The sequence below is a fragment of the Gymnogyps californianus genome, chromosome 4 (assembly GCF_018139145.2).
Source record: "Gymnogyps californianus isolate 813 chromosome 4, ASM1813914v2, whole genome shotgun sequence".
In the NCBI taxonomy this organism is placed as follows: Eukaryota; Metazoa; Chordata; class Aves; order Accipitriformes; family Cathartidae; genus Gymnogyps; species Gymnogyps californianus.
Genome location: NC_059474.1, coordinates 61381450 through 61397242, shown reverse-complemented (window position 1 = coordinate 61397242; position 15793 = coordinate 61381450). Strand labels below are relative to the sequence as shown.

Below are 15793 nucleotides of genomic sequence, written 5' to 3'. Positions count from 1 at the left end.
TGTTCCCTCCTGGTCCTCACCAAATTTTTTTTCTTTTTATGTGTGTATATAAAACAGGCAGTGGTGAATACTGCAGCCAGCAACAGGGAAAACTCTGGAAATGCATAAATATCAGGGACCCACAACGTTATTGTAGCGGGGCTATGGGAAACATCTGGTGCCTCTCCAAGCACTCTCCTACCACTTGACAGTACAACCGCTCGGATGATGGGAGCGTCTCTCTGACAGGCTCTTAAGTCTCCTAAACTAGATTAATCTACATGCAGTATACAGCAAAGCTACAGATACTTCCTAATGATCTGAAGTGCCAGCTCCGATGATAAATATACACATCCTACATGCAATTATGCCTGTTTCTTAATAGCATTAAGATGGCTGCAAGATACTAATTACTAAATAAGAATTTTGCAATTATACTCCATCATAACTTACTCCTGACATAGCTACTTTTAATAAACCAAGGATTTTGGTTTTGACATCACCAAAGAAAAGGGAGCTTTCTCCTTTGATCCGTTTTAACTTTCCAAGCGTGATCGTGGAACTACAGAAAAGCAAAAATTCCCATTCGCCGAAGTATGGCCAGGGCTTCACTGCAGCCATTTCACCACTATTAAGAAACGTTGTTAGCCCTTTTATTAACCAGTGGGAGGAATGATGTTATCTGAAATGAAAGCAATTTCACTAGCTAATTCCTGCTATTCTCCAGCCAGAATTTCAGTGTTTGTCATGAACTGTTTGCAGACTTACCTTTACTTTAATTAACAATACCGCAAGATCCAAGGTATTCCCCATGCCTAACGCCGATGTCATTACACAAAACACATCTCTTACCTGCATTGCCTGCGGAGATACTGGCAAACAGCTTACACCACAAGTAAAGAGTACAGAAAACCTTCTTTCTGAGGCATGTGAGAGGGATGTAATGAGAGAGTTGTGCCAAAGCCACTCAGACATGGAGGTACCGTCCTTGCAGTGAATGAAGTAAACACCAAAGTCCCTGGTTGACTACAGTGGGAAGAGAATTAAGCCAGTGCTGAGCAATTTATACATCTTCTCTTTCAGTGTTACCTCCTGACATTAAAATAAACAGACATCATGGTCATCTGGGTAAGAAGCCAGTTAGGTGAGATTATAACAAGGATAATGCGAACCCAATCCAAACCATTCTATGATTCTAAGTGTGGGAACCTGCAGCATTAAACACAACATAAAAGGATGCACTAATGATAGCAATATTTTTCCACTGTCCACATGAGCACAGAGACAAATGTTGCGATCTGTCTCTGTCTGCCTTTTCTGGAGTGCTGTTTTATGACACAGTTAATGATTTGGCAAAAAAAAGTAATAGCCTTGTACCGCAGCAATTGCAAATGATCTTTGCCTTCCATCTTGGAAGATGAGTAACAGAGGCCTGTGTTTGACCCCTTTATGAGCATTTTGCTTGCAATGGGGGGGAAGGGAAGTTGGAATAAACACGTAAAAATAGAAGTGTGGAAATGATGCCATGATGTACAGCTACCTTGTTTACCATTATCCTTAGCCATAGATTTATCACCATGCTCTTAACACATGCTGTATATCTTTTCTTTCCTCTTCCCCCCCCTTCCCTTCTAATTGGAACTCAGTCTGTGAAATGTAATTAAAGCTCTCATAAATACTGCCAGCGAGTGCACCTTTTTTCTTCTGAGTAACTACTAACATCTTCGAGAAGACCTCATCAACCCCTGATAGAATATAGACTAATGTATCTTCTCACACACCCCGCTCAGGATGGGGAAGTCAATCTTCCCACCTTCCACATAATTAAAGTCACCCACATTATGTGCTTTTCCTTTGCCACTCCCTCCCCTTCTCCGACACATGTATCACCCTGTCATCAGCTCCTTTCCTTTCATCTGATTTATTCTATTTCTAATCACTGAACAAAATCCAGTGCTTTTGAGAAGAGCTGGAGCAGTCCTAGGCATAGCTCAGCACCAGGTTTCCTTTTTCTTGCCTCCTCCCATCTTATATTAAAAGACAGTGCTTTTAACTCTCCTTTAAGAGGGATTATTTCCTGCAATCTAGAGAGTTTATTCATGCCTGTGAGTGAAAAAAAAAAACCTCTTCCATTCAGGGTAAACGACTGAGACATTAACAATGAAATTCGATAGTACTTCAAAGACTCCTTTGGGCCCTAAAGGTTGGGTAGGACTGCCCGGGGACCGAACGAAGCCCAGTTAACCCAACAGGTGGCTTCATTTGGTCTGTGAAAAATAGCTGCTGCTTCTCTCAGAGAGGAAAACACTACTGGATTCAGCCAAACGGCAGCAATAAAAACGTCTGACTCGAGGCATCTCTAAAGTTTTCAAGCATCCAGCTGGCAAAGGGAGAAGGTGGCTGCTGTGCGTGCTGGAGCACTGCTCCAGATGTTGCACTGAATCTCTCCTATGGAAAAGGGCATAGACCTGCCAGGGTCCAATGGTTTAGGAGCCACATGTGTGCCCCATCCCCAGAGGTACATCATTACTCCTATGAGGCAGAGTAGCTGGAGCCATAGACGCAGAGGCAGGAGACCTGACAGCCCCATACTTCAGATATTTGGATATTCTCCCATCAAACCACCGGCGCAGCCCCTTGGGCACCTGCCTGGGGCTCAGCCGTGGGGACTGGGGAGCAGAGGGCTGTGTGACCCCAGACCGCAGCATCCCAGGGGAGGACAGTCTGACACAGCCCTGTGCAGTGATGCCCCTGGCTGGGACACAGCCCCCTCACCAGCCCCTGGCAGATGCTGTCTCATGATCCAGGTTCAAAAGTTAAGAGAAGCAAAGAAATCTGGAGGAGCCGCTGAAATCTTTGCTAAACTCTCAAGAGGATAAACAAAGTGTCAGCGTCTTTAGCTCTTCATTACTGTTATTTCTTGATTTTGTTCAGTGCTTTTTTTGGACCCTCATCAGTGAACAGTTGCCAAGCTGCCCTCCATACTATTACTGCCAAAGGCCAAATAAAACCCAATGTATTTACTGAAGAGGTAGCAATTGCTCTCCTGCTGGACAGAAAGTCAAAAGGATTGGGATTTTAGTTATATTTAATTGCCTGGGCACTGGAATTTGCAACCACTTGGAATGGACACTGTCACATTATTAACGGCTCCGTTTTTAGCAGACAAAGCACAGTTCACCAACCAAATGGATTGCACAGAATACCTTGCACTCAGCTGGACTTGGATCAAAGACTGTCCTTCCTGATTGATGGTGTAAAAGAGGGAAGAAGGGAACTGTCACTATTGCAATTAAGATTTGGGAGCAAACAGACCCCACGCCACGCTTTACCCCAAGCTATTCAGCATACTTCAGCTCACTAAACGTTTTGGATAAATATACTGTTGACTGACATTTCTATTTTTCAGGCTGCAGTGAAATTGAAACCACTGAAACCAATTCAGGAAAAAAAAAAAAACAAACCCAAAACCCAACAACCCGCCCGTCAGCCCATCTCCGGTGGACTCTAACCAGCCTCTCTTATCTGCTCTTAAAGTCAATTTGGTAAACAGGTTAGAAAACATCTCCAATGCAGCTCAGGGCTCCAGCCCTATGGGGAGGGCTCAGCAGGGGCAGAGGAGCAGCAAGAAGATTCCCAGTCCTGGTGTGTGCCCTCTAGCCGGTCACACTGCACCTCCGTGCCTCAGTTTCCCCATCAACAAACCAGATGCTTGAAAAACCTCCCTGATGAAAGGCAGTGCATAAGTGGTAGGCAATGAAATAGCAATTTACTGACATTAGGCACCCCTTCCAATGATGCTGTATCCATCAGGCCTGGATACAAGAAAGCTGAGCCAACTTGCATTTATTTACTGCATTCATTTGCATAATGACCATGTATTTCCCTTCCATATTTTGTCCTAAATGAAGAACCGGACACTGTACAAGCTGAACTTAAGATAGCAGTCATCATTCGTTGACTAATATCAGAAGACACAGGAACAGTGTGAGGTGACGACAGATGCACAATTGTTATTTGAGCACAACTAATACTTATCAAGTGCCTGACTACTTTATGGCAATTTGTTTTGTTTTATAGAGATGTTCTGCCGGGGTTGCAAATAGCACTTGAAGCCCTGCAAGGCTATTTGACTCTGGCAGAAGTCTCCCTTGAAGCCTCAGCCAACACGTAGCAGAGGGTTTGGTGCATCACCTCTGCGGAAAAGCCCAGGGCATTTTGTCCTTCATGCACACCCAGCTTTGCTAGTTGCTGCCTGCAATTTTGGAAAAGGCGGAGATGGGTCTGTGCCCTCATGTGCATCCTTGCCCAGTCATCCTCCAGCTCCTTTCCATCTCCTTGCAGGGACGGAGTCGCACCTGGTACAAAAAGATGTACAATAAATTAAATAACCTGGTCATTTCTGCAGTGATAGTCTTCCAGTTTACTGAACTGGGTGAGAGCACCTCTCTGCGGAAACTGTCCTTGCATGGCCAGGCATTTAGAGGCTCGTAAGTCTCCAGCAAGGTCAGCAAGCGGTTTCATGCTCTTGGTGCTACCCCTCAGGAGAACAAGGCAGAACCACAGAGCTGCATGGTTTAATGATCCACGCAGGCAGGAATCCATCGTGGGGAAGGCAGAGCCCTGGAGATGACACGATAACGGTGCAGTGCAGATCAGTCCCCTGTAATAAGCCACACTAATGCTGAACTGTGTGAAAGACAACTCAGGAGACAGCACAATTAATAATCTACTTGGCTGAGCACCACTTTCCCTCCTTGGATTGAGACCGATTGCAGAAAGTTGGGAAGAAGCTACAAAGGAATTGCACACAGGGTCCTATAAACACTTGCAAACTGAAGGAGTGAGGGCAAGCCCAGTTTTCTGGTTTTACCTGATTCAACATTGCTTCCTTTCATCTCATTTAGGGGCACAGAGCAAAGATGCACAAATTTGGCACAGCAGGATGCAGAAGCACGGTGGGCAATTGTGATGTGTATTCCCAGGAAGGCAGTGAGTGGGTGCTGGTGCCCTCCACTGGCACTGTCCACCTAATTCTGCAAATTTGCTTTTGAGGCATCTTTGTCTCTCTCTGCCAAAGGCCCTGCAGAGCTAAGGGGTCAGGAGCAAAAGGCCCCTTCTACCACTTGACTTGCCCACCACCCCTGGCCAAAACCCACAGGGTGGATTTTGCCAAATGTATAACAGAGTTTGCAAATTTTTCCATCAGTTTCCACAGAGCAGCACTTTCTCCAAGGCTTGCCCAAGCTGCAGCACTTACAGGATCAGGCCGGCGTGCTGGGCACCTCTCAGCAAAGAGTAATGTATCACGCCGGTTTGCTTCATTGTAGCAGAAAAACCCTCACCCAGTGCTGCCGTAGCCAGTGGGTGTCCTGCACTGATTCATACAGGGCCTTTTGATCAGAACCCGTATTCTTAAAAATTATCAAGCCTGAAGAAGCAGGAAAATAAAATAAATATTAACGCTTTCCTTCTGGTGATTTCTATTGTACTGATCTAGCCGGAAATCCCATTAGTTACTCGCTTTGATCGGGACTGTTCCTCCACGACCGGGAGATGCAGAAAGCGTTCCACCACACCAGCAAACGAGCACATCTGAAGTACATTTTAATTAAAGCCTTCCAACTCCTCCGCTTTTGTAGTATTTGCATGTAGCTGAACTTTGGCCCAGCTGCTGTGGAAAAAATACGGTTTATTGCTGGGCTGTCTGTCACCTTGGCGCTGCTCTTGGCTCTCCAGGTAGAGCTCTCTAGTCACGTCCCCCCACCTCCAGCGAGGAGAGGAGGGGCAGTAAGCTGAGATAAAGCACTATTACTGCTATTACATTAACCCTCTGCAAGAAATACAAGTGCCAGAAATAGCATTTCAGACACCTTTCGAGGAATGAGCAAGGGGTTTGCTGTTGAAGTGCACTGTAATAGCAACCACAATAGAAGATGTGGAAAAACCTTCCAATCCTTGCTGAAACACGTCTCTCCAATAACAAGCAATCCAGGGGAGAAAAGCATTTCAGCCTGATACTGTAAAATACTAATTGGGAACCTGTAATTCATGCACATTGCGAGCTGAAGCTCAGTTTGGATCCAGCAAATTCCTTCCTGAGATGCAGAAGCCAGCCTGCTCCATGGGTGCAGACACCAGGTGAATCAGCAATTGAGGGGAAAAAATCTGGCCAAATGAACAAATAAATATATAAATTACAAACTGCATATTAAGGAGAGGTTGGGCTCAAGGCAAAAGAAAGCAGGGAGGAAGAAAATAGGGCCAGTAAACTGTCGGGTGGCCTTGCAGCACAGAGAACCACCGTCTTTGAACATGGGCCCAGCTAGCATGCAATTTGGTACGAGGGCAGCAAGAGTGAGAGGCATCTGAACCGCGTGAGCTTTACAAAGCTGTCACAGATATCCACATAAAACGAGGGTAACCTCCATCTTCTGCCTGGCATGTGTCCTGCATGTTCGTACACACACAAATGTGTATACACTGCCACGTGCGTACTTACACCTTCATGCTCATTCAAATTCATATTATCAGCATGATAGTTGCATGGGAAAGGAGAAATGCCCTGTGAAGTCGCTATACCCTGAGCGGTGTTTCTATAGCACAGCTCACTCAATGTACCGTTACCGAAACACAAATGTTTCAAACTACTCTGGCTCCTCCACCATTATATTTATCTTTTGAGACAGATTACTATAAAGAACTTACTTGGTACAGTAAAGAAGCCGCAGCCAGAGAGCAAGTGGGACATTTATTAAATGCCTGTGAGTCCCCTGCTATTTCTCTAACAGCACTGGAAGTATTTTTACATTCTTTTTTAGCTATTTTTGAGTCCTGGTGTCTTAAGAACACTTTCAGAAGTATCATCTATACAGAGTGATAAAAATGTAAAACTACTTTTAATGCTAAAATCAGAGAAATAACATATCAGACAAAGGAATTATCAGCTTGCAGACTGAGACTAAAGAGCTGAATAGGATTTTATTAGCAGTAAAATTCAAAAGCTGCATTCATGGGGAAAAAAAAAATCTATACGTTGATGTCATCCGGGCAGTGAAACCATTTTAGATGCTTTACTTTTGCTCTCTGCCAAGTACTGTGCTCAGCACAATACAAAGAGAACTCCTTGGCCCCAAAGACTGTCTTTTAAGGTGATTAGAATTAGATTAATATAAGATTACTTGGCAGTCCTTTAAAAATATGCCAGCAAAATGGGAAATAAAATTTTAAACCAGCACCATCACTCTTGCAATGTAACATCAGTGGTGCTCTGCAAAAACACAAGTTTCTTAGAGCTCTGACCTTGTGAAGCTCTTACCACATCTGATCGCAGCACAGCCTGCTCTATGCTTTTTGGAAAATATCAATAGTTGCTCCTCACACACCTCTAAAAATCTAGATTCAGGCTGCCCAATCCCTGCTACTTTACCCCAAGCCTGAGGCTACGTTGCTGGCAGTGATCCCAGTGGCTCCGGGATGTTACGGAGGAATCTGTGTCAGTCCTGCTGGCTGCAGCACCTCAAGTGGAGTATTTTGGGTAGCTCTTGCTCCCTCGTACCCAGCCGCACAGCACCATCTGGGTGCAGTCCATAGATAAGTTTTCCCCAGGTATAACCTGACATTTGCTTTTCGTGGCTCATGCGACTGCCTCACAAGTAGCATGCTTTGAAAGGAGACTAATCACTTCACCATAAAGGTATTTGGCTCTCTGCCCCTGGGAGATGGTAAAAACTGCACTCCACTGCACAACATGCAATAGATGTCATTGGTTGAATCTCATCATGAGAACTTCAGCGCCTTTCTCTTTCCCCTTTTTAGGAGAAGGGTGGATGGGGACAACTATTTCTTACTATTTTTATTTTCATCTATAAATAAGACGTTTTAATTTCCTGTCAAAATTGAAAGGTCTGTCAGTAGATGCAGGAAAATGCTTTTCATTTCATCTTTTAATGTCCTCATATATCAACAACAGGGTTGTCTCTCATACTTCAAGAATAAAAATGACCTGTAACTAAAAGTCGTATTGAAATTTTGGGGATTTTTTTTCATATTCCAAAGAATTCTCTCAATATTCAAGCATGTATTTCTAATACTCCAAGCATAATAAAAAGACTTATAACAAACTATGAAAAAGTAGCAATTACCGACTGAGGAGTTATAAATAAAAGTGTAAAATATTCAGCTGATCCATAATTCATTTGGTAGCAGACACCCAGCCATCTGGGCTGGGGTGAACTCATGGCTCTGGAATAGGACAGTGGATGAAGATTTTGCATTCAGAATAAATGCAGCCATCACAAAAACAATTCAAACAATAAACCTTTTGTGCAACACTGGCTTTCAGGTTTTACTTTGCTCTGCCAGCCTGTTTGTTTTTTAACTACCTACAATTGCATTCTCTGATAACATGTGACCACGCTTCAAAAATCAAGCAAAATACTTCTTGAAGCTGATTACCAGCATATGCACAGGACTTCACAAATGGAATTATTCTCTCTTCCTGCCTGAACCCTCACTGGCAGCTCAATACTCATTTTCGCATCTCCCTGGACACGAAGGGTGTTCACAGCCAGCAGAAGGATCCTGCCGCAAGGCGCAGCCATGCTGTCACATGCAACAGTGCAGGGTGCACCCAGGTTTAAATGGAGACCATGGTCTTTGAGGCAGCACTAGTTTACCTCTGCTTATTAAAATACCCCTGTATTCGCCCATCCTGGTACGGAGGATTACACTTTGCTTTTAAGAGTACATCATTCTAGGTTAAATGCTGCAATACCTGTGTTAACGTACTGGAAGCTAGTGCGGCATCTCTAAATGACAGTGCTTTCCAAATAGATGGGCAATTGCAAGCCTTAAACCCTCTATTTATGCCACTAATAGCTCCTCTCTGACAAATGTGAATCTAAAGCACAGCTTAAACTATCAGACATACCGAATTCATACAGGATTGCCTGCAGCTGCTAAAATTTTCTTGGAGTTCATAAAATGATTAGACAAATTCATGGGAGAAAAATCCATTAAGGGCTATAAAGCACAAAGAGGTTGTCCCTGGAGGTTGGAGAGCACTCTAAGGAAGCATCGGTATGTGTCTGCCTCGTGCTTATACCCTTTCTATGGTATCCACTACTGACCATTGCTGGGAAGATGATGCAGCTCAGTGGATCAAGTACTGTTATGATGGACATTTACAGGCAAGACCTGCTCACCACCCTGGTTGTGGAAAGGGAGTTTTCCAAAAATAAGCATCTGCTTAAGCTTTCACAGGCCCTAGGTCAGCAGTTCTGGTTGAAAAGTAGAGCTGCAAAACCAGTCTTGCTTCTCATGTGAGATGCATGCAACATGCTGCATCCACTGGAGCATCCTCTTTGAAATATTTTGTTATTCCTAAAGAAAATAAGCAAGCTGCCCCTCTCCCCAAGCCAAACCAAACAAGCCTGTGAGACTTGAAAGTTGCAAGAATCAGACCCTGAACCTTACAGGACTTGAACCTGTCCATTCCCAAAGGCAATCTCTGAAAACATACTCCCCAGCACAGCCATCTTCTCGCCTCATTTTCTGATGTTTTCTTCCCAGACTGTGCAGGGCTGCAGTCTATCGGTTTCAAGAGCATGCAGCTGCTGACATAAGACTGCAACAAGCTCTACATTGCAGGTTTCCCTTTCCGAATCGCCCTTGGCTGCTTTTCAAAGACTGGTACATCCCGAGTGCTAAGGAAAACACCTTCTCCCTTGCTCCCCCCCACTGCAGCATCCTAGCCTGCACAATCAGAACGAGGATCACGGCTCTCAGCACATCTCTGCTTCAAGAGCTTTCCAGCTGCTCCAAGCATCTAGTGGGTTTTTTTGGTCAAGCAAGAACCTAGCTATGCCTCCCAGGTAGCAGTATGGGTTGTCAGGTCCTGTCCTCCAACACCTTTGCTTAAACAGCATTGCTGCACCACAGGATGCAACTTGTATCTCTGGTTTGGCCTCGGGCATGCAGACTCCTTGAGGCATTAGACATGTTAACTCCTCCTCTGTTAGGAAGCACGTCTGGATCTTTCTTCCCCTTCTCCCCCAAAAGGCTCAAAAATATCATACAGGTCACAGAAGGGGATTAAACGCTGGCTTCCGACTTTTCAAACAGAAAACAGGCAGGGGGCTTATCTGAAAACACACACAGAGAAGGTCTTTAAGTGTAAAGGAGTCCGTGGCATTTGGGATGCCAGCAGGAGAACTGCCCCACTCTCACACCCCCCACCTCCAGGCCAGCTCCCTGCCTGAAGCCATGCTCAGCATGGGAGATGCTGGAAACAAAAAGCAAAGAAAATTGCTCGGCTGTTTAGGCTGGCTTAAAGTGAATACTCTTGGCAGGTTTTAAGCTTAGAAAGGTTTTAAACATTGCATCTTCCCAGTGTGCTCCTACAATGATACAACGGGCGTGCAAGCAACCATGAATCACAACTGCTTGCTCCCTACGGACCCATTACGAGACACACGTCTCTGACCGAGACGTCATGGTAGGTGCTTTCCGTATACAGGGCAGATAAGATGAAAGACCTCAAGGGATATGCACGTCTCTGTCTAGAGTGACAGCGTTACTTAATCATCCAGCTTGGTGAAATTGCTGTGGAAAAAAAAGTAGTCACGCAGTTGTCACTTGAAAAGCAAACTTCAATATTAGCAGCACACACAGACTGCTCTCTGGAAACAGTCTAAATAGGTGGCAGTTTCAAAAATATGAAAACTTGAGCAAAACCATGAACAAGAAAAGGATGGCTAACTCAATCCTATCATTGCTGCTCATGAATTATTCACTGGGCTCCAGCCTACGTGCACGAGGCACACTTTTTAATGTGCTGTGAGAGTGCATTACAGACGGCTCCCTGCCATCTGTGCTGGGAAGTCCCTTGGACACATATTTTGCAGCAATCCCATAGGGGAGAACCATGCTTTGGCCAACCCATGTGCCTACGAAGGGAATAAGCTGACTGCAGCAGCTCTAGGGTAGTCACGATGGAGGCCACCGCACTTTCTACCTCCCCTGCCTTGTGGCGTTGCTCAACCTTTCTAAATACATGTTTTCCAGCAGAAAACATCTGCAAAATCCCACAGAAACAACAGAGGTTTGGGCATTGCACGAGGGTGACAGGGGAACTAGTCCTGTATCTGGAGCCTAAGACCACTGCGTCTCACGTGAACCAGTCCCATCCCAAGTACCGTCAGGTCCCCAGGGACTCAGGAAGCATGCTGGGGTCACCGGCTGAGATTAGCTGATCTGCCTCCTCTTGTGCACAAAACATTGCTGTTTCTTTGATGTATTTCCAACTCTGATTTCAAAAGTTCAGAGGAAAATTTTCAGTCTGAAAATGCCAGACTGATTGCTGGTGCCAATTCTTTTTCTCATTATTTTAAATTGGGAAGAGAAGAACGGGGACAAATTATTTTGGAGAAAAACACATTTTTTTCAGGAAGCAATCCCTTCGAGAGCCCAAACCAGAGGCAGTTTCTGCTGCCAAAAGCTCCCATGCACAGAAGAGGTGGTGCGCCCAGCACCCCGCTGCCTGCAAATTCTCTGCAGTCTTGAAATTAGCATGGTCTTTTTGGGACGGACAAAAGCCAAACCAACAAAACAGACCCTGGCATTTCTCTGCAGTGCTGGGTTAGTGAATACCGGCCAGTGGGACTCGAGGAGCCAGACCTATCCCACAGCATGGAATTTTTTCATTGTCCACAGCCAGCAGTTCTTGTAGCAGGATTTCTCCTACTGCTGCAGTTGGCCTTGTGTCACTACCTTTAGTGACTCATCTTCGTTACACCAGCCTTCATGAAAATGTAATCACACTATCAGAAAACCTGTGCAAGGGAAAGGATGAGGCCCCAGAGCTGCATCTCTTGGTGGTAATTTCACGGGGAGGATGAGTGGGCTGAGACTCTCTGAAGCCGCATGTGCCCTGCCTGCTCTTATTTGAGAGAGGATAGCTGAAGGTGAGGCTTTTTCAGAGATACCCAGTATCTTTGGGCATGGCCAGGCATTGACCACTCCACCTGCACACCTCCATTACTTGCCTCAAAGAACATTTTTCAGAAGCACCTTAAGAAAACAGATATCCACCTTCCATGCTTGGCAGCTAGTCTGATTGGCAAAGTCCCCCCTCTACAGCTGCTTTACTTCTGGTATGGACAAACCGATGATCACCCCTGGGAGTGCCGAAAGAGCACACTACTGGAAGCACGTTTGATGCTACAGCTCCAGCAGACAGGCCTGGTTCTCCTCCCGAACGGGTGGCGGGACCAGCCAGAGAGACAACAAAATACAGTCACCACTACTTGCTTTGGACAGAGGTTTGATTCAACCTCCTGTTGAATCAAACATGAGAGTATATAGACGCAATTTCAACACCACACAGTGAATTAAACACTCATGGCTTGATCCATTAGTATCTCCCTGGATTGCGCCTCCAGCAGGGCAAACAGTGAGACCGAACCAGAAGCTACACTTACCCACTTGTCCTTAGCACGAGCCACATTCGTCACAGGTCTACCATTTCCTATAATGGACCTTTCAATACAAGGCTGGAGGTGATAACTGTGCAAGTGGGTTATTCTTGGCCTGATGCACTGGAAGGTAGCTACGCGGATAAATCCTGCTGCAATTATGGGGAGTTTGGGACATAACTCACAAACCAGGACCATGTCCTCACAGTCTGCACTGATCAGCAACATATCATCTCCTCTTGTGCAGCTACATTTACTGAGGTTTATGTGGATTTAACTCTGCACATCAGGGAAAGTCCAATGCCAGCAATGAAATACTAATTCAAACCCACTAACAGGAAAATATACTTTTTCCAACAACAGAGTTACCAACTGTTTCCAACAACAGCAGCCTTCACAATGGGAAAACAGTAAACAGATTAGGACGTGACACCCACTGATTTGCATTAAACAGGTTCCTTCAACAGGTGTCATACTGCCATCCACCAATGTTCCTCCAGAAGATTTCCTGCCACATCCATCAGCAGCAACCCTGGCATGCTTTTATTTCCTCTCCTTGAGATATATTCGAACGATTTGTCCAACACTTCAACAATCCAGTCTAATTACCAGAACAGGTATCTGATGAAGTGCGATGCAATCGCTCTCTCTTGCTGCTGGCTGCCAAGCCTGCGCATGTACACCTGGGTAGCAGGAATGAAATGCAGCCTTGCTCCAGCTAGCCTTTTTCTGCTCCGCAGTGAGGATCTGCCAACCTCCATCCAGCTGTTACGCTGCACACTGCACCAGGTTTCCTGGCTAAGCCTTGTCTGTAAGGAGAAGGCAAGGGGTGGCTCTGGTTATCCGGCAGCACAGTCCTCACGGTCCCAAATGCCACTGGTTCACATTCCTGGAAGGGCTCCACAGCGGACAAGTGCCACTGGGGAGCCCTGAATTAAATGGCAGGAAGCAAGCCAGCTAGGCACAGGGAGAGACCCTAAAAAACAGAGCATGAGGGACAAGAGAAGAAGGATAGAAAGGTCTCCAGGGCTTACAGAAGCCATGTGATGTGCCTGGTGTGTTGATGTGCATGGAAGGAGATGTAATCATGTTTTTGCCTCTCATCACACCTCCAAATGACAGGGGACAACAGCAACTCCCTGCCTGGTGTCCAAGGCGACAGCTCTTTTCAACTGCTTGGCAAAGGAAGGGCAGACAGATCTGAGCCCTTGACAAAGGAACAAACCAGTCTACATGATCTCTGCCTGTACAATGCAAAACCAAGAAGGACACAGTATGCAATGACATCTCAGCCCTTCCTTGTTGGAGAAGCAGTGACAACATACCATATCTCACCAGCCTGAGTCCAGTCACTTTAGCATCGCAGTGCAGAAGAGGGATTAAATTTCCTAAAGTCACTCAACAATTTTCTTAGGGTAAGTGTTTGCAAAGTTAGGATGCTTTAACCATTGGCATTTGGAATCAAAATTAACTCTTTGAAATTTCCCTTTCCCAACAGGCGAGGCAAATGTTTTCTTTCTGGTTTAGTGGGTGGATACACCAAAATGCAAAGAAGTGAAGAGATCTCTGAGTAGCTTAGTGTAAAAGTAAAAAGCCACAAATTCTAAAAGTGCATCCTGCTGGAAGGAAACATGCTGAAGACTGCAGTAATTATAACCGATGAGACACAACCACCCCCATACATATATTTGAAGAGGCCACAGTCCAGCCCTCCATGCTGGGGACTTCCACCCATTTCAAAGGGAGGTCTGCACCGGGTCTGACTGGCTCGGGCTCCCACCCCAGACATTTCCCCAGGTTGAAGATCCACTTACCTGCCTGGTTTGTGGTTACATTTACAGACACAAACTGCCGGGCTCCGGGGTTCTGGTCGGACACTCCATTCACTGCCTCAATTTCAAAGGTATAGTTTGTATGAGCAAGCAGATCCACCATCATGACAGAGGTGTTTTTCAGGCCGGTTTGCTGGGGGAGGTACCTGACATGACCGCCACATGCCTCACACAGACCTGAGTGTGAGTTGCACTTCTTGCATGCAATATAATAAGACACATCTTTCCTTCCACCAGTATCAGCAGGGGGAATCCATTCCAGAAAGACACTAGTCTCGTTAACATTTGAGATGGCACTCCGAGGAGCAGAGGGGGGTCCTGGTTTGTAAAGTGAGAAAAACACAGGGTAAAAACAGTATTATCAGTCATCCTGCTCTCTACTACTCTCTAGGCTGAAAAGAGATGCCCTGTTGCTCACATGCCAGAAAGTACACAGGGACCATTTGCAGCAGCACCCGAAGAACTGGGAAAATGGGGATTTGTTTTGAGCACTCCCACTTCACCTCAAGGGGTCTGTGTTGGGATGCAGCCATCTGCATGGGAGGACAAGACACAGGGCTGGCTCAAACACAACAGGAGGAGCACTCCACCCCAGGGCATTGCCTCTGGTGTTCTCTCTTCCCACGAAGCGAGCTGCAAATCTTTGCTCTGCCCAAGTCACTGTTGGCTTCACCAGGGGCAAGATTCCCCCTCCTCGCCTCACTGCCCCTATATTACTAGCCCTAGGTCCTAAAAAAAGACACACACTGGGGTATTCACGCTACTTAGGTACTCAACTCAGACACCGAATCTTTCGTCTGCGTGCACCCGCCTCTTCCCATCAGCTACTTGGCAACAGTGAAACCTAAGCTTGGGCATCCAAATCACACCTAAGTGAGACGCTCAATGTAGCCCAAAGCAGATGGTGATCTACACGGGCCACTGGAAACCTGGCCGTATCCAGCTACTCAACGGCAGCTTTCTTGGTCCCTGCCAAGCTCTAGCATGGTTAGTTAGCCACACTGCGCTTGCTTATTTTGCCAAGCCTCCCCGCTCAGGATGCCAGTGTGGCGCTGGCCAGGCTATCCAAGGAGGAACAGCTGCTGCAGAGGTACCAGAGCTCCTGCAAAAGGCGAGCTGTTTTCCTTCGTCCTGCTGGGAAATGCCATGGCTAGGCAAGCAAAGCCCACCTGGAGACACCTTCAAGACTGCTTACTTGCAGAAGGTGCTGCAAGCTTTTTGTTTTTAACAGGTTTGTGTTGGAGTTGAAGGGCAAGCTGCAGATACAACCTGAAGACAGTGTGAAAGGACAAGCAGGAATCTCATGCAAGAGATCCACACGTTATATACTCAGAGAATGCTAATGAACGAGGAAGAAAGGGGAAATTTATCAAAGCAAGACGAGATGATTTTAGTCACGGCACCACCAGAAGCTATATAGCAAAGACTGGGATTTTTCCAAGGGAGGTAGAGGAGGGAAGGCAACACGCTCCCCTTTGGTTTGAATGAAGCTGTCAAAACCCATGA

The 15793-nt window shown here is 45.9% G+C and overlaps 1 protein-coding gene across 11 annotated transcripts in view; it reads right to left on the bottom strand.

Moving 5' to 3' along the window:
• The window catches only part of EPHA5 (EPH receptor A5), a 209362-nt gene that overhangs the window by 69108 nt on the left and 124461 nt on the right, over positions 1-15793 (bottom strand). For 8 of the 11 annotated variants that reach the window (XM_050896101.1, XM_050896099.1, XM_050896100.1 and 5 more), the window contains one exon: positions 14270-14605. The exons of 2 other annotated variants lie outside the window; for them this stretch is intronic. In XM_050896101.1, coding sequence (XP_050752058.1) covers positions 14270-14605 — 336 coding nt within the window. The remainder of the gene's footprint in view (positions 1-14269; positions 14606-15793) is intronic. One more of the 11 variants, XM_050896102.1, reaches the window with a different exon arrangement.